This window comes from Felis catus, chromosome E2, assembly GCF_018350175.1.
Source record: "Felis catus isolate Fca126 chromosome E2, F.catus_Fca126_mat1.0, whole genome shotgun sequence".
In the NCBI taxonomy this organism is placed as follows: domain Eukaryota; kingdom Metazoa; phylum Chordata; class Mammalia; order Carnivora; family Felidae; genus Felis; species Felis catus.
Genome location: NC_058382.1, coordinates 3180039 through 3207483, shown reverse-complemented (window position 1 = coordinate 3207483; position 27445 = coordinate 3180039). Strand labels below are relative to the sequence as shown.

The 27445-nt window shown below is 56.7% G+C and overlaps 2 protein-coding genes across 9 annotated transcripts; one reads left to right on the top strand and one right to left on the bottom strand.

The window, feature by feature from the left end:
- Positions 1-244: 244 nt before the first annotated feature.
- On the top strand, positions 245-18733 carry BRSK1 (BR serine/threonine kinase 1). Of its 2 annotated transcripts, XM_023245994.2 has the most exons (19): positions 245-536; positions 2839-2933; positions 3029-3114; positions 4996-5136; positions 8466-8582; positions 8663-8696; positions 8777-8845; positions 12050-12196; positions 12564-12595; positions 12794-12964; positions 13486-13583; positions 13795-13954; positions 14190-14250; positions 14703-15072; positions 15518-15566; positions 15658-15781; positions 16334-16532; positions 17655-17744; positions 18476-18733. In XM_023245994.2, the coding sequence occupies exons 1-19, from the start codon at positions 401-403 to the stop codon at positions 18631-18633; spliced, it is 2337 nt and encodes a 778-aa protein (XP_023101762.1). In that variant the 5' UTR covers positions 245-400; the 3' UTR covers positions 18634-18733. The 2 variants fall into 2 exon arrangements, with proteins under 2 accessions (XP_023101762.1, XP_023101763.1); XM_023245995.2 differs by lacking the exon at positions 245-536 and having other exon boundaries at positions 3029-3118.
- TMEM150B (transmembrane protein 150B) lies at positions 17360-27445 on the bottom strand. 7 transcript variants are annotated; one of them, XR_006590510.1, is made up of 9 exons: positions 27017-27444; positions 26332-26463; positions 25911-26071; positions 24518-24563; positions 24350-24417; positions 24009-24136; positions 21648-21831; positions 19195-19452; positions 17360-19091 (listed from the first exon to the last, which is right to left on the bottom strand). XR_006590510.1 is itself a non-coding variant. In XM_045046417.1 (8 exons), exons 1-8 carry the CDS (start codon positions 27271-27273, stop codon positions 19256-19258), a joined length of 1116 nt encoding a protein of 371 aa, XP_044902352.1. In that variant the 5' UTR covers positions 27274-27445; the 3' UTR covers positions 17360-19255. The 7 variants fall into 7 exon arrangements, 6 of the variants coding, with proteins under 6 accessions (XP_044902352.1, XP_044902350.1, XP_044902351.1 ...); XM_045046417.1 differs by having other exon boundaries at positions 17360-19452; positions 24009-24104; positions 24350-24392; positions 27017-27445; XM_045046415.1 differs by having other exon boundaries at positions 17360-19452.

The window sequence follows — 27445 nt, the reverse complement described above, 5'->3', positions numbered from 1 at the left end:
GGCGGAGAGGAGGAGGAGGCGGAGGAGAGAGGGCGCGTGGGGGGGCGGGGGGGACCTCGGCCTGCAGCATCCGCCGGCCCGCACCTCAGACCCCCCCGGCGGGGGGAGGCGCAGGAAGGGGGGGGCCGGCCAGGGACGGGCTGGGGAGGGGGGGCCGCTCAGCCCCCCCCGGGCCATGCTGACTCCCGGGGCCTGACCCCCCCGGGCCAGCCCCCCCTCCCCCAGCTCCGCGGCCCGCCGATTGGGGGGGGCCCAGCCCAGCCCCCTGGGGACCCCCGGAGAGGTGGGGAGCAGCCGGGGGGGCCGGGACGGAGCTGTCGCCGGCCCCCACCGGAGGGACGGGGCGACCTGCCGCCGGGGGGGCGGCCGGGGGGCCGGTCGGGCCGGGACCAAGGGCACCATGTCGTCCGGGGGCAAGGAGGGGGGCGGGGGCTCCCCCGCCTACCACCTCCCGCACCCACACCCACACCCACCCCAGCACGCCCAATATGTGGGCCCCTATCGGCTGGAGAAGACGCTGGGCAAAGGACAGACAGGTGAGCCAGGGGAGGGGACACCTAGGGCGGGGGCAGAAGAGCTGGGGGGCAGAGGGCGGGACTCCTGGGTATTCAAAGGGCAGGGGCTGATCGCCCTCTGTGAGGGTCCCTCACAGAGAGGGCACTTGGGCTCCAGTCTGCTGGGTCCCCAGGATGGAGGGGGCTGGGGGCTTGGACTCCGGGGGGGGGGGGTGAGGTGCGGGGCCCAAAGGCTCCCACCTCATGGTGGGCAGAGGTTGGAGGGGCTCCAGGTGGGGAAGGGAGGCCGGCCTGCAGCAGCGGACCAGCCGGCAACGGGAGCCGAGGTCCTTGCTGCAGTCCGGCCGCGGGATGGGGGTGCGCCCTGGACAGCCGCTTCCCTCTGCACCGCTCTGGATCCGGAGGGCCTCACGCTCTCCTGGCAGGCTGTCTGGGTGACCAGCGGTGAGGCTAGGGTGATGGGGCCTGCAGCCTGCTCCCCCTTCTCTGGCATGCTGGCTCAGTGTGGGCAACAGGACGGAGAGGTAGAAAGGTGGATCCAAGAGCATAGCTCCCAGGAGTGGTTGTGGAATGGGGGGGGGGGGGAGGGCATCCTTTGCTGTTGCTAAACACTGGCCCCAGCTGTAGCCTCTTTCTTGCCAGGTGGAGGGTAGGGGGTTGTGAGGCAGGAGCTGCACACCTGTGTCCTAGGCAGCGGTGGGCCCAGGGTCTCTGTGAAGCTGAGGGCCGGGGCATGAGGGAAGTAGAGGCTCAGACCCCAAGAGCCTAGTGGTAAGAGTGTGAAGGTGTCACTGACCTGAATTTCTGAGTTATGGGGGAGGAAGGGGACATGGTCTTGGACTGCTGGGTCTGAGGGAGGAGGGGCTGGGGGCAGGACTCCTGGGTCTGAGGGAAGAGGAGCTGGGTGGGTTTGAGGGAGGAGGGGCTGGGGGCAGGACTCCTGGGTCTGAGGGAGGAGGGGGCTGGGGTCTGGACTCCAGGGTCTGAGGGAGGAGGGGGCTGGGGGTCTGGACTCCTGGATCTGATGTAGGAGGGGGCTGGGGCAGGACTCCTGGGTCTGAGGGAGGAGGGGCTGGGGGCAGGACTCCTGGGTCTAAGGGAGGAGGGGTTGAGGGCCTGGACTCCTGGATCTGAGGTAGGAAGGGGCTGGGGCAGGACTCCTGGGTCTGAGGGAGGAGGGGCTGGGAGTCTAGTCTCTGAGGGAGGAGGGGGCTGGGGTCTGGACTCCAGGGTCTGAGGGAAGAGGGCTGGGGTCTGGACTCCAGGGTCTGAGGGAGGAGGGCTGGGGGTCTGGACTCTTGGGTCTGAGGGAAGAGGAGCTGGGTGGGTCTGAGGGAGGAGGGGCTAGGGGTCTGGACTCCTGGATCTGAGGTAGGAGGGGGCTGGGGGCAGGACTCCTGGGTCTGAGGGAAGAGGAGCTGGGTGGGTCTGAGGGAGGAGGGGCTGGGGGCCTGGACTCCTGGGTCTGAGGGAGGAGGGGCTAGGGGTCTGGACTCCTGGATCTGAGGTAGGAGGGGGCTGGGGCAGGACTCCTGGGTCTGAGGGAGGAGGAGCTGGGTGGGTCTGAGGGAGGAGGGGCTGGGGACCCAGACTCCAGGGTCAGTGGCTTTGGGGCTTACCCCTGGGGAGTGGGCGTACTCTTGCATGCTCCCAGCTACAGCTGGTATTAAAAGGAGATCCAAAAAGAGGATTAAAAAAAGGTCAGGGTTTGGAAGGAGGTGGAGGAGAATGGTCTGGGAAGGGGGCAAACGTGAAAGTATATTATATTCCCTGGGAGACCTGGAGTCTCCAGATGATTGAAGGGCAGAATTCAAGGAAAAGATGGGTTTAGAGGGAGAGAGAGGTTGAAGGAGGCAGCAGGGGAGACAAAGCTATGGAGACACAGTGAGGAGAGATTCTGTGGAGAGACGGACTTCAGGGGGCACGTCAGAAGGACAGAGAATGGGGTGAGAACCAGGGTCGGCTGTGGAGGTGGTGGACAAGCAAAAGGGACAAAACAGGGGCACCTGGCTGGCGCAGTCAGTGGGCCGTGCGACTCTTGATCTCGGGATTGTGAGTTCGAGCCCCACGTTGGATGTAGAGATGGCTTAAGGGGGAGAAAAAAAAGAAGAATGGACAGAACAGAATGTCAATGTCTATGGGCAGCAGGAAGAAGAGTGCGTTTTGTGGGAATGACAGCTGTCAGAGCCCTCAGGGACTCAGGTCAGGGTGATTCAGGCCACTGCAGCCAGCAGGAAAAGGGGGTGGCAAGGAGGACTGAGGAGCCAGAGGCCGTGAGAGTGCTCTCTGAACACACTCCACATTTTCAATCCTGCTTCCCCAGGGCTGGTTAAACTCGGGGTCCACTGCATCACGGGCCAGAAGGTTGCCATCAAGATCGTGAACCGAGAGAAGCTGTCCGAGTCGGTGCTGATGAAGGTGTGTGTGTGCTGAGGGAGGGCGTCCCACTGGGGCTGAGGGGAGGGCGGGAGGCCATGCTGACCTCCATTTCTGTGCGCCCTGCCGTCCCCCAGGTGGAGAGGGAGATCGCCATCCTGAAGCTCATCGAACACCCACACGTCCTCAAGCTGCATGATGTCTACGAGAACAAGAAATATTTGTAGGTATTTATAGACACCCAGCCCCCCTATGCACCCCCCACTCCAAGTTCCTAGGGTGGGACCTTTCTGGAAAGAAGGCCTGAAGAGGCCTGTGGAAACTTAAGCTCTCCTGGCTGGGCCTCTGAAGGCCCAGTCAGTCCCTTCCCTACTGCACAGAACACACACACACACACACACACACACACACACACACACACACACACACACATGCATGCTCGCACATAATCCTCCTGTTCCCAGGCTGACTGGCCTGACCTGGCCTGACGCTAAGGACCAAATGTGCCTCAGCAACAGGACAGCTAAGCGTGAGCCGTCCTGAGTGGGGGGACAGAGGCCCATCCTGCCCCTTCTTCCCCAGCCCCGGTACCCCCCCACCCTGCACTACAGGGAACACTCTCTACTAGATAACCTGGATGTCCTCAAGGAGATCCACCTTGTTAAGAGCAGCTCCCCACCCCAGTTCCATCTGCTGAGGCAACAGGGCTTAACAAAGCCTAAGGCTCAGTGAATCCTGCCTCTTCCTAAACCCCCACTCTGGAGCATTGGAACCCCCCCTTCCCCGCACATAACTCTGGGTGCTACGATGGACACCCCAACAACGGCTGTCTTAACGATTTCCTAGTCTGTATCTCAAAGTTGATTACCCCCCAGGAACATGGGAGTGGAGTCCAGCTGTCCAGGGTACAGACAATAGGCCTTTGTCTGGACTCTGGTGACCCAAGGGACAGCTGGGCTGGGCAGCAGGAGAGGGGACAGACCCCCGCCCCCACCATGCAGTCCTCAGGATGAACTGTCTCCAATACCCATCAGATGCTGGGGCTGGTTTCCCCAGGCAGTACGCTGCTGGGCCCCACGTGCTCATGGGAATTGTAATCTTCAGGCTTCCCCAGGTGTGGCAGCAGGGAGGGGCTTTGTCACCAGCTGGTGGAGATGTCACTCCCACCCCACCACCTAGGTAGGGAGAGGGGGGGCCCATGGGAGTTTGGGCTTCACAGAGGATTATCAGCCTTCCAAGAAATTGAGCCTTTGTTTCCAGTGGTTGATGGGAATCAGAGTTTTAACCTCCTGGAGCCTGATGGGATTTGGAGTCTTAAGGATCCAGTGGCTGATGGGAATTAGGAGTCTATGTCCCAGAGGCTTATGGGAGTTGGGAGTTTTAAACCCCTTTAGAGCTTATGGGAGTTGTAGTCTTTTACCTCACAGACTTTGACTTAGATTGGTGCACACTACAATCATTTATTGCCAGGCATTATTGAGAATTCGAGTTTCTTCATCCCAGAGGCTTATAAGAATGAGGGGCTTGGCTTTCCAGAAGCTAATGGGAGGGAGGGAGGTGTCTTTATTTCCCAGGGTCTTGTGAGAATTGGGGTGTTTCTGTCCTCCAGGTGCTAACAGGGTTGCCTTATCTCCTGAAATAACTAGGAGTCAAAGTACTATACTCCTAAAGTTGACATAGGATTCTGGAATTGAGTTTTGGATTCCCAAAGGCTGAGGGGTATTGGAGTCTCTTTTGCCCAGGGGCTCATTGAAACTGGAGTCTCCTCCTCCCCCCGGGGGACTCATGGGAATTGGAGTCTCCTCCTCCCAGGGATTCATGGGAATTGGAGTCTCTCCCCCTCCCAGCAACTCATGGGAATTGGAATCTCTCCCCCCCCCCCCCGGGGACTTATGGGAATTGGAGTCCCACCCCCTCCCGGAGACTCATGGGAATTGGAGTCTCTCCCCTCCCAGGGACTCATGGGAATTGGGGTTCTCTGCTGTCAGGGGCCAGGGGGATTGAGGTCTTGTGCTGGGGTCCAAGGGCTTTTGAAAGAGGAAGACCAGGCTCTTTGGTCCTCCACATGCCCCTTCCAGCCCTCTGCCCCCTCCACGTCCCCCAGGTACCTGGTTCTAGAGCACGTCTCTGGAGGTGAGCTGTTTGACTACCTGGTAAAGAAGGGGAGACTGACACCCAAGGAGGCCCGGAAGTTCTTCCGCCAGATAGTATCGGCGCTGGACTTCTGCCATAGCTACTCCATCTGGTGAGGGGGCAGCGTGAGGGGAGGCCGGGAGGAGCGCTGCCCACGAGGCAGGCCCTGGAAGCACATGGCAGCTGAGGGGAAGCCAGTGTGGTGCGGCCCCGACATAAATCTTTATCCCTTTAAAAAAAAACTGAGCTATAACTCACGTATCATAAAATTCGCCCCTTTAAAGTACACAATTCGGTGGTTTGTAGTATAGTCAGTGCTGTGCGTTGCTGCTATGTAATTTTGGAACATTTTCATCACCCCCAACATCATCACCTCGTACCCATTAAGCCGTCACCCATCCACCGCCCCTGCCCGCAGCCTCTGACAACCACCAGTCTGCTTTGTGTCTCCACGGATTGGCGCATTCTGGCCATTTCGTACAGACGCACTCATACTGCACGTGGCCGTCTGTGTCTGGTTTCTTTCACGGAGCAAAATGTTTTCGGGGTTCGTCCATGTTGTAGCTTGTCAGTACTTCGTTCCTTTTTGTGGCTGATAAATATTCCATCACGTGGATATGCCTTATCTTGTTTATCCATTTGACAGTTGATGGACACTTTAGTTGTTTCTCCATTTTTAAATGTTGATTATTTTCGAGAGGGAGAGGGAGACAGGGCGTGAGCAGGGGAGGGGCAGAGAGAGAGGGGGAGACACAGAAAAGGAAGCAGGAGCCAGGCTCTGAGCTGTCAGCACAGAGCCTGACGCAGGACTCGAACCCACAAACCATGAGATCATGATCTGAGCCGAAGTCGGACACTAAACCGACTGAGCCACCCAGGCACCCCTGTTTCTCCTTTTTGGCCATTATAAATAATAGGGACATGTGAATATTCACGTGCTAGTTTTGTGTGTGCCCGTGTTTTCGGTTCTCAGGTACGTACCCGGGGGTTGAACTGTCTGGTCATATGGGAACTCTGCTTGGCCTTTTGAGGAAGTACCAGATGATTTTCCAAAGCGGCTGCGCCCTTTAACACACCCTCCGCCCCACCAGCAGTCCATGATGGTTCCAGTCTCTGTACCTCCTTGCCAACATTTGCTACTATTTGACCTTTTTTTTAAGCTTATTTATTTTGAGAGAGAGAGAGAGGACAAGCAGGGGAGGGACAGAGAGGGAGGGAGAGAGAGAGAGAGAGAGAGAGAGAGAGAGAGAGAGAGAGAGAATCGCAAGCAGGCTCCACACTGTCAGTGCAGACCCCGACCCAGGGCTCGATCCCACAAACCATGAGACCGAACCATGAGACTGTGACCTGAGCCGAAACCCAGAGCTGGACGCTTAACCGACTGAGCCACCCAGGCGGCCCATTACTGTTTGACTTTTTGGTTATAGCCGTATGCTAGTGGATATGGAGTGGTATCTCATTGTGGTTTTGATCTGCAGTTCCCTCATGACTAATGATGTAGCACATCTGTTCATGTGCTTATTGGCCATTTGTTTATGTTCCTTGGGAAAAATGTCTGTTCAGACCCTTTGCCCATTTCTTATTGAGTTATCTTTTGATTATTGAGTTGTAAGACTCCGTTATTCTAGAAACGAGAGGTAGCTCTAGGAATAACTCTTAAGAGTTATTTATTCTAAGGACAGATCTTTTTTTGTAAACGTTTATTTATGCATTTATTTTGAGAGAGAAGGTGCTTGAGTATGAGAGGGGGAGGGGCAGAGAGGGGAGAGAGAGAGAGAGAGAGAGAGAGAGAGAGAGAGAGAGAGAAAGAGAGAAAGAGAATATCCCAAGTAGGCTCCACACTGTCAGCACAGAGCCCGACTCGAGCCTTGATCTCACCAACCATGAGATCGTGACCTGAGCTGAGACACCCCTAAGGACAAATCTGTTATCAACTGTATATTTTTTGAGTATTATTTTCTCAGTCTGTGACATGATTTTGCATTATTAATATATTTTTTAAGGTTTTTTTTTTTTTATTTAACAAAGTAATCTCTGCACCCAGCTTGGGGCTCAAACTCATGACCCTGAGATCAAGAGCCACGTGTTCGCTCTTCCGACTGAGTCAGCCAGGTTCCCCTCTTTTGCGTTTTTATAGCAATGTCTTGTGAAAAGCAAAAGCTTTAAATTCTGGTAAATCCAATTTTGTCTTTTTTTTTTTTTTTACAGTTTATGCTTGTTCTGTCCTATCTATAAATCTTTGCCCAGCTCAAGGTCCCTAAGGCTTCCTCCTACATTTTCTTCGAGAAGTTATATAGTTTTAGCTCTTGCATTTAGTCCTGGGATCCATGTCAAATTAATTTTTGTCTATGACTTGAAGTAAGGGTTGAGGTTCGTGCTTTGGCTTGTGAATGTCCATGTGAAAAGATCGTCCTGTCCTCTCTTCCGCTCTCAAAACAGGATATTAAATATGCAACATTTTAATGATTCATTGAGGTGCAAATGGATGCCTTCCTTTGTCTTTCAGCCTCTTTTGTTTGCACACCTCCCTCTCTGGGGCGGGGATTGGAATTGGGGTGGGTATCAGGGTGGAGGGGCTCAGAGTTGGGGGTAGAGCTTGGAAATGAAAAGGCAGCCTGTTTAAATTGTCAACACCTCCCTATCGACCGGACCCTGTCAAAACCCTGACATTAAAAACACTGGCCTCTAGGGGGCAATAGTCAACATACTGAACAAGTATGACCCAGTTACTGAGCTGACTGCTTCCGACCGAAACTCTAGAGTCCTCAGGCCCCATCTCCTCCCAGACATTAGCTCTTAAAACTTGAAGGATTTTGCTCCAGGGGAGAGGGCAGGTGTCTCACGAGGGACCAGTGACTGGCTTGGGGTGGCAATGTTTTTATTGTTCAGCACGGAAGTATTTCAGTAGCTCAACGTTAACTCTTCTTACTTCAAAATATCTCACTTCATACATAGTCAAGCATTTGCAGATAAAATGATATGCTGTGTGGCGTCTCCAGTGAAGGGGCGCCTGGGTGGCTCAGCTGGACAAGCGTCCGACTCTTAATGTCGGCTCAGGTCATGATCTCACGGTTCGTGGGATTGAGCCCTGCATCGGGCTCTGCACTGACAGCTTGGGATTCTCTCTCTCTCCCTCTCTCTCTGCCCCTCCCCCTCCCCCCCTCAAAAATAAACAAAATAAACTTAAAAAAAAAATCCAGCGGAGGAAGGAAACAGTACGTAGGGGTATAGGCGAGAGAAGATTTGCCCTGAGTTGATAATGGGGGGGGGGGGCGGCGGGCAGGTGCACGGGGCTTCCTTGTATCTTCTCACTACTTTGGAGCGTGTTTGAAATTGTCCATAAGACTTTGCAGAAGTCTCCCCCTCTGAGAGATAGCGAACTGGGCCTCGGCCCCCAGGAGGAGGGCAGAGATCTGAGCGCCACCTGCCTGCCTGTCTCAGCCACAGAGACCTGAAGCCCGAGAACCTACTTTTGGATGAGAAAAACAACATCCGCATCGCGGACTTTGGCATGGCGTCCCTGCAGGTGGGGGACAGCCTCCTGGAGACCAGCTGTGGGTGAGTGGGGGCCTGGCCCCTGTAGTCCCAGGGAGGGGGTGAGAAGCCGGCCAGAGGCTCACACTGCCTCTCTCCCTCAGGTCCCCCCACTATGCGTGTCCGGAGGTGATTAAGGTGAGTGAGCGGGTGGAGAGGCGGGAGGAGTGGAAGGAACGTGGTGGAGAGACGATGTCACAGCTGGTCCTCCTTTGCAGGGGGAGAAATATGACGGCCGCCGAGCAGACATGTGGAGCTGTGGAGTCATTCTCTTTGCCCTGCTTGTGGTAAGGTGCCCCTCACCTCTCCTGCCCCATTCTGGGACAACCTAGAGCGCAGAACATCAAGTTCCATCCTCCCCTCAGGGGTACTGACTATTTCACTGAGATCGGGAAGGTGGGAGGTATTAGCCAGCAGACCAAGATCCTGGAGCACCCCCCTCTGTGCCCAGAGCTAACCATTCAGTCACACAATGGTGAGCTAATCCAGATGTCCCAGAAAAGGACGGGGCAGCCGGGAGCCCTTGGACGGCTCGGGACGGTGGCTGTGCTAGGGCACTGCAATATGACAGTAACTTGTACGGTCAGCCCGGCTCTTCCCGCCTCGCCTCCACACCTGCGCTTCTCTGCCCAGAACGCTCTCCCACCCCTACCAGTCCCGTTGCTCAGCTAGGTTACACCTAGACTTTTTTGGTGGTGCTGTTTATTTATTTTGAGAGACAGAGAGGAGAGAGAGGGAGAGAGAGAATCCCAAGTAGGCTCCACACCTCCAGTCCGGTGTCCAACACGGGACTCGAACTCACGAACCTCTTGATCATGACCTGAGCCGAAGTCGGCTGCTTAACCGACCGAGCCACCCAGGTGCCCCCTTAGACTTTCTTTCTGCTTCAATTCAACTGCCACTTCTCCAGGAAGCCTCCCCTGTCCCCCACGCCCCACGAGGTCGGATCCTCCAGGGTAGGCTCTGGGCTTCCCGGCGACTCTCGGTTGCCATCGTGCGTTTAGTCGTTCGGTTCCTTGAGGGGGCGTCTCCCTTCCCTTCTAGATCATCAGCTCCCAGAAGTCAGGGCTTTTGTCTTTGTGTGTCTTATTTCGTGGGCTCGCAAGTGGGACCCGAGTTGGCACACGGTCGGCCCTCAGGAACACGTGTGGTGTAGACGAATTAGTGGTGCACTCCATGCGAGGCACTGTTACAGGCACGTTATCCTCCAGACCTCTCCCAACAGCCCCGGAGAGAAGTGACCGGCGCACACTGCTGAGAAGTGGCAGGTCTGGGATCAGTGTTTGGCATCATAAGCACTAGCCTATGTGACCAGGGAGGCTCCGTGACACTAGCCTATGTGACCAACGAGGCCGAGTGGGCGCCCCGGGGCCCGGGGCCCCCCGGGGAAGCTGGAGAGGCGCCCGAGAGGCAGGCTCCAACACTACAGGCCTCAGCCCCTCTGCAGCTGGCAGTGCGGGAGCCCATCCAGCTGAGTTCAAACCCCCGCTCCGTCACCTTGAACGAGCAAATCACCGTCCCTCTCCAGGCCCCTTTCCTCACCCGCCCAGTGGCGACGGTTAGGGTACCTGGAATTGCGAGGGTTTCGATAGCGTGTCGTATGCTCAGCGTTCTAGGCGGTGTTCGGTAGTTACTAGTACTCATACTTCATTACTATTATTATTACAGATGATTGTCACGACTTACGGATTCTGTATTGCAAAGTTGCCCATTCACCGCAGTTTATCCATGACCTCAAAATCAACACTCTGGGTGCTTTTGAGGTCATTCTCAGATGTGCACAGAGCAGAGAAAAATTGGAGTCCCCACCACATGCGAGGCAACCCACCCTCTGCTTTTTATGTATTTATTTATTTCCTTATTTCAGCTCATCTCATAAGCAACTGTGCTTTTTGTGGTTTATTGAGTGCAATATATTTGCTTTTTTGTGCTTTTTATTGGTGATTTTATTTTATATTATTATTTTTTTAAGTTTGTTTATTTTGAGAGAGAGACAGAGACAGAGAATCCCAAGCAGGCTCTGTGCTGTCAGCACAGAGCCCAACTCAGGGCTTGAACTCACGAACCGTGAGATCATGACCTGAGCCAAAGTCAAGAGTGAGACGACTGAACCACTCAAGCGCCCCTATGTTATTTTTTTTTAAATAATCTCCACACCCAGTGTGGGACTCGAACCCACAACCCGAGATCGAGGGCCACATACTCCATTGACTGAGCCAGCCAGGTGCCCTTTTCTTGGGGATTTTAAATGGTCCTCAGGGTAGTGTTGAAGTGCTATCTTGCGTTCCTAAGGGCAAGAAGGCTGTTTTGTCCCTCATCGAGGAAAATGTATGCATTAGATACGCTTCATTCAAGTGTGAGTTATAATGCTGTTGCCCATGAGTTCTATCTATATGCCATATATATATATATAAACAAAGCCTGATGTGGGGCTTGGACCCACAAACCCGTGAGATCATGACCTGAGCCGAAGTTGGATATTCAGCTGACTGAGCCGCCCAGCTGACTGAAGCCGCTGTCTTCACTTGGGCTGCTCTAACAAAAGTAGACCGTGCAGCTTAAACAACAAACATGCACTTCTCACTGTTCTGGAGGCTGGGAAGTTGAGGGTCCAGGTACCAGGCAAACAAGAAACACAGGGACACATCGAACAAGACCGACAAGCAGAGTCACATCCAGGCTTCCTGGCCCTAGACCAGCATTCAGGGGCGCCCTCTCCCAGTCTCCCCAACCCCAACACCCGGCATTCTCTGTCCAGAGGCCTCTGACACCAGGGACAGCACCGTCACCCCCTGTGAGTCTCGGTCCAGCGTCACCTCCCCCGCGACCCCTTCCTCGACTCCCTGGCTACACCCGGCTCCCGTCCCGCGCTGCCTGCTTGTTCTGTGTCCTCATCACCCACGTTCCCGTCCATGTGTTGTTTGCCTCGCCCACCACGCATTCACCAACCGTTGCCTATTAATTACTGTTCTACACAAAGCTCCGTGAGGACAGGAATCTGGTTTTGTCCTGCTCCAGCCCTAGGGGCCAGATCGGAACCCGGGCGGCAGCAGGGGCACCATCAGGTGCTGAATCCATCATGAATGACTTCACAGCTAATGCACGTCCACTCGCCGGCATCTCACGGTCCCAGAGAGCGAGGGCTCATTTTGTCGGTTACTAGATCCCTGACCCATAATGGATGCTCACCTTTTGTTGAGTGAATGAATGAGTGTGACCGCATCTGAAACTGGTCTGGGGAGAAACCTGTTCTTAAGATGCAACCCCAGCCTCTTAAGCACTGGGGCCTGACTCCATTACCAGCTCAGAGGCCCCGGGCGAGTTGCTGGACCACTCCGTGCCTCAGTCTCCCCACCTGTAAAGTGGGGTACTAACAGTTCCCTGCTTCCCGAAGCCTGTGGTAAGGACTAAATGTGTCCGTGTGTGGAGCACTTAGGCTCTTACTTGGTACATGGTAAGCTCCGTAAGGGGTCCTGTCATTTCTCACTCAGGGGGCTCTGCCCTTTGATGACGACAATCTCCGCCAGCTGCTGGAGAAGGTGAAAAGGGGCGTCTTCCACATGCCCCACTTCATTCCTCCAGACTGCCAGAGCCTCCTGAGAGGGATGATCGAAGTGGAGCCTGAGAAAAGGCTCAGTGTGAGTTGGGGGGGGGGGGGCAGGGGGGATGGTGGGTCATGAGGACAGAATCCCTAGGGGGCTCATAAAGATGGCTTTCCAGGACCTGCCTGTCAGCTTGGCTGGGGGAGGGGGGGGAGGTTGGGTTGTGTCGTGGACTGAGCCAGGGTCTGCCCAACCTGCCGCTCCAAGCTGGGAAGGTCCCCCACCGCGGGAAGGATGCATGCCCCAGGCAGTAGTTGTGGGTCAAGGCACTCAGTTGCCACTAGGGGAGACCAAAGTCATCCTGACCCCGGTGGAGAGGAGGGGGCATCGTCAGGGACCCCCAATGCCACCTTATCAACTTTCGACCTCACTGGTGCTTCTCTACGACCCACCCTCTTCACAGCTGGAGCAAATTCAGAAACATCCCTGGTACCTGTGAGTACGGGGAACTGGGTGCCTGGTTCCGGGAGGACGTGGGGAGGGGGGCAAATGTCAAGCACCAGCTAGGGGGTGGGATGCCAAGGTTCCTCAAGGAGGAGGGGCCGGAGACTCGGATTTCTGGGTTCCCAGGAGAGGGTGGAGTGGGCTCGATCACGGATGCCCGGCCCCCTGTAACGTTTCTCCGTCTCCCAGGGGCGGGAAACACGAGCCGGACCCCTGTCTGGAGCCAGCCCCAGGCCGCCGGGTGGCCATGCGGAGCCTGCCATCAAACGGAGAGCTGGACCCCGACGTCCTGGAGAGCATGGCTTCGCTGGGCTGCTTCAGGGACCGCGAGCGGCTGCACCGCGAACTGCGCAGCGAGGAGTAAGGCCCCCTAGCCCTCAACACCCGCGCCACCTGCCTGCCTCCGGCGAGCTGCTGCAGCGCCCCGGACGGCCAGCAGGGGGCGCAGCTGTGCCTCGCACCCGCGCAGACTCCCTGGGGCGGGCGTCGGGGCCGCTAGACAGGGCAGGGCTTAAAGGTCCCACGTGGAGCTATTCCCCGAGGAACCAGGAGGGGGCGGTAGGGCCAGCGGAAAAAAAAAATAAGATGCTGAGAAGTATCAACAGGTGCTGACGCAGACTTAGTGCCTCACGTGGGTAGTGCTTGCAAATAGTAAGTGCTTCGATATTATTATTACTACTACTGTTATCATTGCTGACTAAGGTGAGGGTAGGATGTACACCGACACAGAGGAACTAACCGTGCCGCTACCTAGGAAGATGGAAGCATGGGCAGAGATGTTGGGTGTACCGAGCCCCAGCTGCGGGGAGGGGGTGAGACCTTGGAGACCCGACCTCTGATCCCAATTCTCCTCCTACCCCCTCACGCCCCTTGCGTGCCAGGGAGAACCAAGAAAAGATGATCTATTATCTGCTTTTGGATCGGAAGGAGCGCTATCCCAGCTGTGAGGACCAGGACCTGCCTCCCAGGAATGATGTTGGTGAGCAGGCAGGGCTGGGAATCCAGACCCCGGATTCTGGTGGGAGGAAGGGGGCTGCAAGCCCTTAGCTTCTGGGTTTAGACCCCCTGACTTGCCCTGTGACCTTGTCACAACTCTCCACTCTGGGCCTCCGTTTCCCCATCTGCATGAGTGCCATGTGCAGCTGGACGAACATGTCTTTTGATCAGGTTGAAACTCTCTCCGCCCTCAGACCCACCTCGGAAACGTGTGGATTCCCCTATGCTGAGCCGTCACGGGAAGCGGCGGCCAGAGCGGAAGTCCATGGAAGTACTGAGCATCACGGATGCTGGGGGCGGTGGCTCCCCAGTGCCTACCCGGCGGGCCCTGGAAATGGCCCAGCACAGTCAGAGGTGGGAGCCCCCGCCCCTCCAGCGGATCACAGTCCTGGCGGGTGAGGGGGGGGTGGGAGGTCAGGGTTCTAGCCCAGCTGCCCCTCGACCGTACTGTGTTGTTGGGACAAGTCATCTCCCCTCTCTGGGCCTCGTGTCCTCATCTGAAAGGAGTGTGGAAGGGAGAGGACATCTGAGCCTTATGAAACCCACACAACTGATTTAAAAAAAAAAAAAAAATGTCTCCTGGAAACAGGTCTCGTAGTGTCAGTGGAGCCTCCACCGGTCTGTCCTCCAGCCCTCTGAGCAGCCCAAGGGTAAGGCCAGGTCCCCGATTACTCAAGGGATAAGGGGGTGAAAACACTGGAGCAAAGATTGGCAGAACCACAATTCCCATGAAGTCTTGGGGCATTGCCTTTTTGTCCCTAAAAGGACCAAAACCTAAGGCTGCATGAAGTATTTTATTTTAGTACATTGGGCATTTCACCTCCAATAGGATTGGGTTTTTAGTGTGTCAGAGGTTCATTTATTCATTTAACAAAAGCTAAGTGAGTCCCTACCGTGACCAGTCACTGTGCTGGGTCTTAGAGCAGTGAGCATGATAGAAAAAGTCCCTGTCCCCTTAACAATGTGGTTTGGGAGGTGGAAATGATGGACTACAAGTTCCAGCGTGCATCAGTGTCCACCTCTGTGAGCATGTGAGACTGAGGCTCCAAGGGCCTCCTGGGAGTTGTAGTCTGCCATCTCACCCATCTCCACTCTTTCGCAGAGTCCTGTCTTTTCCTTCTCGCCTGAGCCCGGGGCTGGAGATGAGGCTCGGGGCGGGGGCTCCCCGACTTCCAAAACGCAGACGCTGCCTTCTCGAGGCCCCAGGGGTGGGGGCGCCGGGGAGCAGCCCCCGCCCCCGAGTGCCCGCTCCACACCCCTGCCTGGCCCCCCAGGCTCCCCGCGCTCCTCTGGGGGAACCCCCTTGCATTCGCCCCTGCACACACCCCGGGCCAGCCCCACCGGGACGCCGGGAACAACGCCACCCCCAAGCCCCGGTGGTGGTGTCGGGGGAGCCGCCTGGAGGAGTCGTCTCAACTCCATCCGTAACAGCTTCCTGGGCTCCCCTCGCTTTCACCGGCGCAAGATGCAGGGTACGGGGTCCCTGGGGGTGCAGGGGCTGGGGGCACGGATTCCTGAGTCCTAATATGAGGAGAGAGGTAGGGGCCTGGATTCCCACGTCCTAGGAGAAGAGAAGATGTGTTTGGGAGGAAAGATTCAGGTATTGGGAAGAGGGGGTGTGGCATCCATCTCTGGACGAGGGGCCTCCCTGAAGGACACGCCCCTTCCTTGCTCTGGCTCATCTTCCCATTGGCTCATGGCAAGCAAGTTCCACCCTCGGGGGGCGTGGTCTAACGGGTGGGACAGCATCCCTGGAAGGACAATCAGTCAGCATGCCATTTGGGGTTTAGCTACTGGGAGGTGAGCGGGCGGGCGCTGGGGTCTGGAACCTCTGGTTGGAGGTGATTGCTAGCCTGCGTGCTGGACACCAGGATGACGGACAAGTGCTGACCATACTCTCCCCTCCCTATCCCCCAGTCCCCACTGCTGAGGAGATGTCCAGTTTGACTCCAGAGTCTTCTCCAGAGTGAGTCTGACGGGGAAGGGAGAGGAAGGAGGGAGGGATTTAATCCCTTAGTCCCCTCCTGACCCGCCTCCAACCATCCCCTTTCACTCAGATTGGCAAAACGCTCCTGGTTTGGGAATTTCATCTCCTTGGACAAAGAAGAACAAATATTCCTTGTGCTAAAGGACAAACCTCTCAGCAGCATCAAAGCGGACATTGTTCACGCCTTCCTGTCGGTGAGGGCCCTGGGTCTTCGTGTGTCCTGGGCAGCAAAAATCCCAGAAGCCCTTGGGGGATTCCCCCCCCCCCCCCCCCCAGCTCTAGCCTGGCTTCCTCCTAAGGCTCATGGGGCCTGTAGCTTTCCATTCAGAGTTGGGTTTGGTCACTGTAGGGGCAGGGAGGTGGGAGGGGTTTACTGTGTCCTGGGGTGCTTTGCTCTAGGAGCTAGTGGGACTTAAAGGTTTTGAGACAGATGTGGCAGTGCTTGTGGAGGAGATGTTTGTGTCATGTGGTTCTGGAGCCTGGGGCTGACACCTAGATATGAGGGTCCTGTTATGTGGGGATCCAGTTGCTCAGCCATTCCCCTTATACCCTGCCTATAGTTGGACAAGAAAACTACAAGTCCCAGCAGGCAGTGGGGCCTCCCAATGGCTTTTCTGTTATTCTTTGCCCCAGTGGCTGATGGAACTTGTAGTTCCTTGGGCAGAAGTAGTTGTAGGGTTGGCTCTCCATTCCCTGGAATCAGGTCACTGGAATCACCCCCTCTTTTTGTCCCCCTCCTGCCTCAGATCCCCAGCCTGAGTCACAGTGTGCTGTCACAGACCAGCTTCAGGGCCGAGTACAAGGCCAGTGGCGGCCCATCCGTCTTCCAGAAGCCCGTCCGATTCCAGGTAGACATCAGCTCCTCAGAGGGCCCAGAGCCTTCCCCACGAAGGGATGGCAGCGGTGGTGGTGGCATCTACTCTGTCACCTTTACTCTCATCTCCGGTAAGTTTCCCTCAGCTACACTGCCTCCAGCCTGGTGTTGGGATCCTCAAGACAGCTGAGATAGGATAGTGGCCCACGAGAGCAGCAAGAGCGAGGGGGAGGAGGTGGGGCTCAGCTAGTGCTGACTGACTGTGTGAGCCCCCTGCTCATTCCGACCCCTACCTCCTCTCCTTCCCCCTTTCCTCGTTGACATTTAGTGGATATTTATGATGTTCCAAATGCTTTCCTTGCACTATTTCATTGAAGCTTCCCAGCAGCCTTTGTGGTGTTAGTAATCACCCATCTTACAGAGGAGAAAACTGTGTCCTCTAGAGGTAAACAGACTTGACAGAGTCACACTACAGACCATGACAGAGCTGGGCTCAACCGAGCCCTTGACCTTGAAGTGCAGAGCCCCCTTCCTACTTCCTTAAGACAGTACAGCAGAAGGGCAAAGACATGGCCCGCCCATTGTCAAATGTCACTGCTGCACCCAGAGCAGACATCAGCAATCGACCATTGCACTTCTTCCCGCTGAGCTCAGGTGCAGCCTGAGAAACTTCAGGCCACCATCACTAATCGGGAGTTGGCACAGGAGATGAAAACCACAGAGGTGCCTTGCTTCCGGTTCAGCTTGGTTCCTGAGTCCTGCTAACCAAGAGTTTGAATGACCAGGGCTGCTCCTGTTTCCCAGCCTTGTGAGCTGTCTTAGTGTGTCACAGCTGGGAGATGAGCTTGCTCTCGGGGTTTCTAAACCAGGCTTCCCCAGAGCACTGCGGTGTCATCACTGAAATGAATGACGGCGCGTTGTTTTTCCTTTCCCTTAAAGACTAATACGCAGGACTTCCTCGATTTTAAGATTTTATTTTACTTCCCGTTTCTTTTCTTGCATTTCTGGCTCTACATGACCTCACCTTGAAACTAACAAGGAATAGGACCTATTTAAGTGGAAAACGGCACCCATCATTATTTCAACTCAGACCTTTCTTAGTCCCCTTTGCAGACCGAAGTTTAGTTTTATGCCCAACACAGGGCGGGGAAGTTGAGACCGAGAGAAGAGTCCTTTGCTGGGTTTCACAGGGTGGGAGGGCCTTCCTTGTCCCAGTCGGTCCCCAAGTCAGTCTGTCTCCATACCCCTTCCAGGTCCCAGCCGTCGGTTCAAGCGAGTTGTGGAGACCATCCAGGCACAGCTGCTGAGTACTCACGACCAGCCCTCCGTGCAGGCCCTGGCAGGTGTGGGGGGGGGGGTGGGGGCTGCAATGTCTCCCTCTTTGATCCTGTGGGCTGGAGGGGAGACCCCCTGCTGAACGAGTGCCCCCCCAGGGCTCCGGTTTGTGGGCGGGGCTTCCGAGAGGCTGGGGCCTGAGCTCCATCCAGGAAACCTGGCCATCCTGACCCAGAAAGGCTCGTTGCTAGGGAGGGCACCTCCAGGGGTCCCCAAGAGGATGAGTAGTCTCATTGTCGGGCGTAGTGGAACTTTCTGCTGCCAGAAGTTCTGGAAGTGTGTTCTGGAGAAGGGGAATCTACCATCCGGGTTTGTTCAGGCCCCCAAATGGCCCACGTAGTCTCCCCCGGGCCCTATTGCCAAGGAGCGTCCTCTCTAACAACCGGGGTTGGGAGGAAGGAAAGGGGACCTCTGGCTGTCATCCTCAAATCTGAGCTGCTGCTGCTGCGACAGGCTGTCCCTTAGTGAATAGCGTCCTAGCCAGAGTCTGTGAGGACGCCTCCTGAGGGTGGGCCGCCGGCTCTCACCGGGACTCATTTGGCCCAGTTCCCACAGTCACACAGCTTGGAGGTGCCCAGGATGCGTGACCTGCCGTCCTGAGATCACCAGGTCCGGCTGCAGATGTGTCCTCCCGGCAACCGTCTCCCCAGGCTTCCAGCCCCGTGCGGCTGCCGGAACATGTTCCTTGGGGGTTGGCAGCCGTGAGGGTACTGAGGCCAGACTGCTTCCTCCTCCACAGACGAGAAGAACGGGGCCCAGACTCGGCCTGCTGGTACCTCACCCAGAAGCCTGCAGCCCCCGCCTGGCCGCCCAGACCCAGAGCTGAGCGGCTCTCCCCGCCGAGGCCCCGCTAAGGACAAGAAGCTCCTGGCCACCAACGGGACTCCTCTGCCCTGACCCCAGGGGGCCGGGGAAGGAGGGGAGCCCCCTCCACCCCCCTTCCCTGCCCCCCAACTGTGAATCTGTAAATAGGGCCCAAGGAGTATGTAGGGAGGGGAGAGATACAACAAACCCGGCCTTGCCCCGCAGGGATGGGGCTCAGGGGGCCGTGCCCAATGGGGGGTGGTTCTAGGGGGGACTGAGGGGGGGGGAGCTGTTTCTATTTTATTTATTGATTAATTTATTATTTTATTTATTGATCAATCTCTCTGCGGGGCGGGGTGGGGGAGGGACGGGGGCTGGTTGGGGTGGCTTAGCAGATCCGGACGGAGAGGGCCATCTGTCCCTGTGTTCCCCAACTCCTCCTTCCCGGGCCCCCCCTTCCCCGGTTCTCCCCTTCCCTCAACAACCTTCTGTACGGATTTGCTCTCCGGAAGGAATTCTGGTTTCGCGTGACCCTGCCTGCGTCCGTGTCTCTGATTCCGCCGGCGGCAAAAAAAAAAAAAAAAAAAAAAAAATTAATAATAATAATAATAAATAGCCTTGAGCAGGGATGGCTGGCTGGCCTTGGCCTCTCACTTCCTGGGTGGCCGCGATCGATCGCAGCGCCGGGGTCAGACCACATCGAGCAGACTGCCGTTCACAGGGGGATCTGCAGGGAGAGGGGGGAGGCGGGTGGAGAGCTGAGGCTGGGGCCCGGCCGGAGAGTCAGGGTGCAGCCGTCCAGGCCGGAGAAGTCCACAGCAAACAGGCCAAAGAGCGTGAACAGCAGCATGGCCACGGCCCACTCGCAGGCGGCGGAGGCCGAGCGCAGCAGCCAGGAGTGGAGGATGACCACTTCACGCCGGGGTCAAGGGCCACGCCGAGCAGAGAGGACCCCGCACCCTCCCACGACAGACTCGCAGTGAATGCCCGCCGACCTCTGTGTCTATCTCAGGCTGTGGCCTGTAGGCTCCTCCTGCTCCTGTCGCATTTCCGACATTGCAGAACAAAGTTTCTCTTATCCTTGGCCTTTCCTGACGCCATTAAGGCTCCACCCTCACCATCTCCCCACTTGCCCAGCCAGACAAGCAGCTCCCAGTTGCTTCTCCCTTCAAATAGGCAGCGTTTCCTAAAGATCCCCCCAACCCCGGGTGCCAGCGTCAGGCTACATTGGCGACTTTCTTCCCCAACCACCCACAGCCCTAGGGCCCCTCCCAGTCACCCCCTGAAATATCTTCTTCCTCCTCCTGGTGTCCCCATCTGGTGACAGCCCTGCCACCCACTCACATGCCTAGCGGACCCTGGGGAATCACCCTCGCCCCTGCCCCTCCCCTCCCCCTCCTCATGGCCAGCTGGTCACCCCAAGGCTTGTGCTGTTGGTCTTGCCCACCTCTGTCCTGGGCTGTCCTGTCCTGTCTCCAGCTTCTTAGTCCCCTGTTCCTAAAAACCTTTTTTTCTTCTTCCCTCCCTCCCTCCCTCCCTTCTTCCCTTCTTTCCTTCCAAGTAAACTCTACACCCAGTGTGGGGCTCGAACTCACAACCCTAAGAGCAAGAGGCACATGCTCCACTGACTGAGCCAGCCAGGCGCCCCCTGAAAACCTTCTTCTGCCAGCCCAAGCACACTCCGAGCTCAGCCTAGCAGAGAGGCATCTCGCTTTCTGGGACACCCCCTCGCCCGACTCCCTGCAACAACTTTCTTGCTTCTCACATAAGCTAGCGCTCCCTCACTGCCCCTAGATCGGTTTAGACATTATTCCGTTCACTGAAGGATTTTTAGACTGTGAACAAGGCTGACGTCACCCCTGACCCCATGAATCTTACAGCAAAGAACAGGTGGGAGCGCGCGAACACAGGGTGGTTACCCCCAGAACTGACCTTGTTTCTCCCCTGCTCATCAGCTCCCCATGGCTCCCTATTGCCCCTGGGCAGAAACCCAAGCCTTTCAAGCCTCACAGTAGCACTGGAGATCCTCATCTCCACCCTGCCAGCAGCCTCATCTGTGAGCTGGTCTCTCTCCACCCTCTACATGCACCTGCAGTGTTGCCCAAAGTAGCTCCTTCTGCAAGACCAGTTCAGAATCTGTCGGTTCTCGGACCTATCCTTGCAGACACCCAGCCCTTATCACACCTCGCTGGCCATCTTTATGGTCCATCTCCCAGCCCCACAGAAAAAGGACCCTGCAGCCAAACTGATTAGCAGCCCAATTTGTCCCTAAGGCAGACCACACAGGATGTCAGCTGGTTTCCCTCCAGCCTCTTCCAACCAACGTCAGCAGTCTTCTGGCCTCCATTCCACCCTCCCCAAGGAGATCAGTCCTTAAGGGTGAATTTGCAGCCTCCCCTCTCTCAGAGCAGTTTGCCTATCAATAACCACTGTTACTATGATCAAAACAAGTCCATCTTAATATATGGCGACTGAAGTGCCCAGAGTCACCTGAGTCACCCAGAGGCACCCACCCAGAGGCCGTGCTGGCGGAAGGCATCTGGGCTCAGGTGACTCAGCACGGGGCTGGGTAGAGTCTTCACCGGGTGCCAGGTATGTTGGTAAATGGTTAACAACCGACCACGATTTACAGCATTGGCCAATTTCTGTGTGGTAAATACTCCCACCAAGGCCAGTTGGAGCTGCTAATATGACATCACCGGATGTGGAGCTGGGAAGAGACCCGGGCTGCTCTTGAGAGCCTGCTGGAGCTCTGCCATTGAACTTCATGACCGGTCTTGGCCAAGACACTCCCCCTCTCTGAACCTCAGTTTCCAGTCTTAGCCAACATGATGCACGGCACAGGGCAGGCTCCCCTAACAGATCCCTGCTCAGTCCGTGCTGTTAGCGCAGAGCCTGCTGCTTCGGACCCTCTGTTACCCCCTCCTCCCTGCCCCTCCCCTGCTTGTGCTCTGTCTCCCTTTCTCTCTCTCAAAAATAAACAAACATTAAATAAAAACTCCTGAGGAGACGGAGGCCCAGACAGGACAGGGCACTGTGCACCACACGTCGCACACCCAGCCCAATGGACAAACCCCAAGCCCTGCCACCGCCCCCAGTAAGGATACTGGTCACCATGAGGATGGTGCAGAGGCTGCAGAGGCCCAGGCGGAGTGGACCGATCCAGGGAGGCCCAGGCTGGGGCAGGCTCTTCATCCACCAGAAGAGTAAATGCTGCATCCAGAAGTACAGGTTGCCCACGAAGAAGGCGAAGAAGGCCCCTGTCAGGTGCGTGGGCAGCTGGTTCTTTTGCTGGGAGAAAAGGGACAAGAGGGGAGAGGAAGCTACATACGTGGGGGGAGGGGTCCTCGATCCACCCAGTAGACTGTGTTGGAAAACTGCCACACCCAGGGCACCTGGGTGGCTCCGTCGGCTAAGCATCCAACTTTGGCTCAGGTCCTGATCTCACAGTTCACGAGTTCGAGCCCCGAGTCTGGCTCTGTGCTGATAGCTCGGAGCCTGGAGCCTGCTTTGGATTCTGTGTCTCCCTCTATCTGCTCCTCCCCTTCTCTCTCTCTCTCTCTCTCTCTGTCTCTCAAATATAAATAAACATTAAAGAAAAGGATAAAAGAAAGAGTGTTGGCCTTGGTCAGTTAGAGGAGGACAGGCACTTAAATTTGTTGCCCACTGCTGTGGCCTTGGTCCCTAAAACAGTGCCCGACACATCGCGGACACTCAGTAAATATCAGTGAAGTGTATCTTTCATTTTTAACCCGGGTCAGGGAGCCTAATATGGCCACTCAGAAGGTAAGAATTTGCTTCTGGAGGATGAAAAAATTCTCAACTATTACAATGGTTTGTGGCTTGCAGATATATGGTATGTTATTTAATATATTCTAAATACTAAAGGCTTAATAAGAGAAAGCATTGGCCAAGGGGAAATGTCTTTAAAAGGTCCCTTAGGGGAGGTGCGCCTGGGTGGCTCAGTCAGTTAAATGTCTGACTTCAGCTCAGGTCATGGGCTCCTGGTTCATGAGTTCAAGCCCCACGTCTGACTTCAGGCTCCGGCCATGATCTCATGGTTCATGAGTTCAAGCCCCAGGTCAGGCTCTGCACTGACAGTGAGGAAGCCTGCTTGGGATTCTGTCTCTCTCTCCCTCTCTCTGCCCCTCCCCACTTGCTGTCACCCTCCCTCAAAATAAATAAGCTTTAAAAAAGACTTCTTAGGAGAGCAATATAGTATTTTTAAGAAGTTAAAGTTGAGGAACCCAGGAATAAATGAATGAGTGAATGAATGCTATGCAGAGGTGATTGGGAATTTTTATTAAGAAGCCCAAGGAGGCAACCTCTTATCTGAACACCCTGTGGTTTCTTTAGGTTGGAGAGGTTTGGAATCCAAGACAAAACAGTAAAATTAAATAACAATGTAAAATAAATCAATAGGCTTTCTCCAACCCATTGTCCATTTATTTGTTCTACAATTATCTACTGAACTTCACAGTGAAGAATGCGGGTTCTAGAGTCTGAATCTGGGTTCATTTCTTTTCTTTAATGTTTTTATTTTTGAGAGAGAGAGAGAGAGAGAGAGAGAGAGAGAGAGAGAGAACGAGTGGGGGAGGGGCAGAGAAAGAGAGAGACACAGAAACAGAAGCAGGCTCCAGGCTCTGAGCTGTCAGCACAGAGCCCAGGGCAGGGGCTCCAACTAGTGAACCGGGAGATCATGACCTGAGCTGAAGTCAGAGGCTTAACCAACGGAGCCACCCAGGCGCCCCTGGGTTCATTTCCGACCTCCAGGGACCAGCTGATTAAAACAACAACGGGGCGCCTGGGTGGCGCAGTCGGTTAAGCGTCCGACTTCAGCCAGGTCACGCTCTCGCGGTCCGGGAGTTCGAGCCCCGCATCAGGCTCTGGGCTGATGGCTCAGAGCCTGGAGCCTGTTTCCGATTCTGTGTCTCCCTCTCTCTCTGCCCCTCGCCCGTTCATGCTCTGTCTCTCTCTGTCCCAAAAATAAATAAACGTTGAAAAAAATTTTTAAAACAACAACAACAACAACAACAAAAACCAACTCTGTCGGATTTGACCAAAAAAAGGTGTATGTAGGTCTCTTGTGGAGATGGATGAAGACACACACAATAAAAGCCTAGCGCCCCGCACGGAGCCAACACTCCAACTCTGTGGCAACCCTAAGAATGAGTGGTTCCGAGTAATTATATCATTAAAAGGGGACAGGGGCAGGGGATGGCAATCAATTACCCCAGCCTTCTAGAGTTCGGTGAAATAACGAAGCCAAGAGCCTCCCACGCAGAGCTCTATTCTGAGAGCCCAGGAGCTCACCCCTCCCTCCACCCCAACCCGATGGCCACAAGAGAAATACAAGTCCCAGAAGGCCATGCGCGGACGAGCCCCCGCAACAAGAAGCCAGCGGCCCCGGGGGATGCTGGGAGCTGTAGTCCCAGACTTGGACTGTCAGACCCTCCTGCCGGTCTCACCTGGAAATTGCCCACCACGGAGGTGCCCAGGGCACACAGCAGTCCGGTCCACAGGATCAGCAGGTTAAACCACTTTCCGGCCCCCAAGTCCCGGAGCTGGTGGTAACGGATAATGCAGATCCAGGCGGCTGGGAGGAGAGGGAAGTGGGCGGGAGCCCCGGACCCGGACTCCTAGGGCAGGGGGTGCGGAGAGACCGGCTATCTAGAGGTGGGGGGGGCCTAACCCCCATATCTGGGGGAGCGCGTGTGGGCTTGGACTACTGCGTTGAAGCTGGGGCTGGGGCCGGGCCCCCCCTTGGCTGGGAGGAGCTCGCCCGAACAGAAAGGGCTAGAATATTTACCCATAGCAGCTCCCATGTTGAGCAGCTGGCTGAAGATGCAGCTCTGAGGGGGGTAAGATCCACAGAGGCTGGGGAAAATGAAGGATCATCCTGGAGCTCCTGAGACTCAGGCCCCCTCCTCTTCTCCCGCGGAGCCCCCCACCCCCACCCTGCCAGCGCCATAAGTACCTGATATAGGGGAAACCCTCGGTGAGGTTCACAGCCCTGTTGGCCACTGCAAGGGCAAAACTGAAGTACAGGGACACATCAAGGTGGTTTTAACGAAACCTTTTCTTTCTGTTACCCACAGAAACAGGGACTTCTAGCTCCCTCCCCTTGGACCCAGGAGTCCAGACCCCAGCGCCCTCCTCCCTCACACCCCTGGGATCCTGCTCCCAGCCCCTCCTCCCTCAGACCCAGGAGTCCTGTCCCCAGCCCCTCCTCCCTCAGACCTAGGAGTCCTGTCCCCAGCCCCTCCTCCCTCAGACCCAGGAGTCCTGGCCCCCAGCCCCTATTCCCTCAGACCCAGGAATCAGGCCCCCAGCCCCTATTCCCTCAGACCCAGGAGTCCAGACCCCCAGCGCCCTCCTCCCTCAGACCCAGGAGCCCAGGCCCCCAGCCCCTCCTCCCTCAGACCCAGGAGTCCTGGCCCCCAGCCCCTATTCCCTCAGACCCAGAAATCAAGCCCCCAGCCCCTATTCCCTCAGACCCAGGAATCAGGCCCCCAGCCCCTATTCCCTCAGACCCAGGAGTCCAGACCCCCAGCGCCCTCCTCCCTCAGACCCAGGAGTCCAGGCCCCCAGCCCCTCCTCCCTCAGACCCAGGAGTCCAGACCCCCAGCCCCCTCCTCCCACAGATGAGGGAGTCCAGACCCCCAGCCCCTCCTCCCTCAGACCCAGGAATCAGGTCCCCAGCCCCTATTCCCTCAGACCCAGGAGTCCAGGCCCCAGCCCCTCCTCCCTCAGACCCAGGAGTCCTGTCCCCAGCCCCTCCTCCCTCAGACCTAGGAGTCCTGTCCCCAGCCCCTCCTCCCTCAGACCTAGGAGTCCTGACCCCCAGAACCTCCTCCCTCAGACCTAGGAGTCCTGACCCCCAGGACCTCCTCCCTCAGACCCCGGAGTCGAGACGCCCTCCCCTGCCCCTCCTCCTTCAGACCAGGAGTCCAGCCCCCTCCTCCCTCAGACCCAGGAGTCCAGACCCCCCAGCGCCCTCCTCCCTCAGACCCAGGAGTCCAGACCCCCCAGCGCCCTCCTCCCTCAGACCCAGGAGTCCTGTCCCCAGCCCCTCCTCCCTCAGACCTAGGAGTTCTGACCCCCAGAACCTCCTCCCTCAGACCCAGGAGTCCAGACCCCCAGGACCTCCTCCCTCAGACCCAGGAGTCCAGGCCCCCAGGCCCCCTCCCTAAGACCCGGGGGTCCTGCCCCCAGGACCTCCTCCCTCAGACCCAGGAGTCAGACGCCCCCCCCCGCCCCTCCTCCCTCAGACCAGGAGTCCAGCCCCCTCCTCCCTCAGACCCAGGACTCCAGACCTCCCAGCCCCCTCCTCCCGCAGGCCCAGGGGTCATCCTGCCTCTAACACTCACACAGTCCAGACTCCAGTGATAGCCCAGACGGCCAGGAAAGCAGGCAGCAGGGACAGGTAGCCCCACATGCCGGGCTCTGCAGGGCAAGTAGAGAGCCACGAACCTCTCTCTTTCTCTCTTCCTCTCTCTTTCTCTCTCTTTCTCTCTCTCCGGTGAGGAACCTGCCCTAAGGGTCCAGATGCATCAGAAGGTGGCCTCCTGGCTCTGAGGCCCCCATTGGCTCCCAGGCGGAATCAGTCGGTGAGGGTCCGGGCTGCTGAGGCCAGCTCTCAGCCTGAGGCGTTTTCCCTCTTTTAACAACTGTCTTTCCATCCGGACCTCCCAGTTTTTCCAGGCTGGCCTCCCCCAGCCCAGCTTCCCAGCCTCTCCCAGCCAGCCCTCCACCGCCGGCCTGGCCTCATGGCTTCCCCGGAACGCTCACCTGTCCTGAACCTGCTCCCTCTGGCACTCCCGAGTCCTGGGCCTGGGGGCTGTGGGAGAGGTTGAAAAGGGAGCAGGGGACGGGCGTGGAGCTGGGTGGTGCTGTGGCAGAGCCAAAGTCCAGCCCGGGAGGCTGCGGGACAGTGTCAGGTCAGGAGTCTGACGGTCTCACCACCACTTTCTCTGGGACCTCACCCCCAAACTGCCACTTCCCCACGCAGAACCTAGCAGGCACCACCTTAGTTAGCTTCGAGAGGCCCCCAACTTCCTTCCTTCAGCTTTCAGCAGTTCACCGTCCAAGAGCCCAGCCCTTGTCCTTCCCAGGACCCACAATCTGAGCCTGCAGCGCTCCCCACCCTTCCTCCCTCAAAGACCCAGTCATGCAGGCCCCCAGTCCCTTCTAGAGTACACGCGCTTGTAGGGGCACTCTGGCGGCTCAGTCGGTTAAGAGTTGGACTTCGGCTCAGGTCATGAGCTCACAGTTTGTGAGTTCGAGCCCCACATCGGGCTCTGTGCCCACAGCTCAGAGGCCACTTCAGGTCCTCGGTCTGTCTCTTTCTCTCTCTCTCCCTCTGCCCCTCCCCTGCTCGTGTTCTCTCTCAAAAAATAAACATTAAAAAAAAAAAAAAAGATTTAGAACACATCCACTTGTTTCTAGCCTCTGGGGTCCCACCTTTAGCTCTTACCTCCTCTGGGACCTCAGAATCCAGGCCCACGGGTCAGACTCTGTGCTGGGAGTAGTTTCCGTCCTTACGCTGCTGGATGTAGGGCCTTGCTGACCCGGCCTCCTCGCCCTCACTTGCCTTCCCCTCTCCCTTCCTCTGGACAGCTGCTGGAATTCCCCGGTGGGCAGGCTCAGGGTGGGTGGGAAGGGAGACCTTGGTGTTGACATCTCTTCCGATGAGCCTTCCCCGAAAGCAATTGCTTCCTCTGCCCAGACCATTCTGCTGTGTCTTCCACATGGCAACCCTCAGATTTCTGGTTTCCTTCCCTCTTGGTGATCAGACCTTTGGGCCCTGGCCTCATCCTGCTTCCTGTGGACCCAGGAATCTAGGTCTCCAGGCCCTCCTCCCTTAGACCCCGGAGTCCAGACCCCCAGCCCCCTCCTCCCTCAG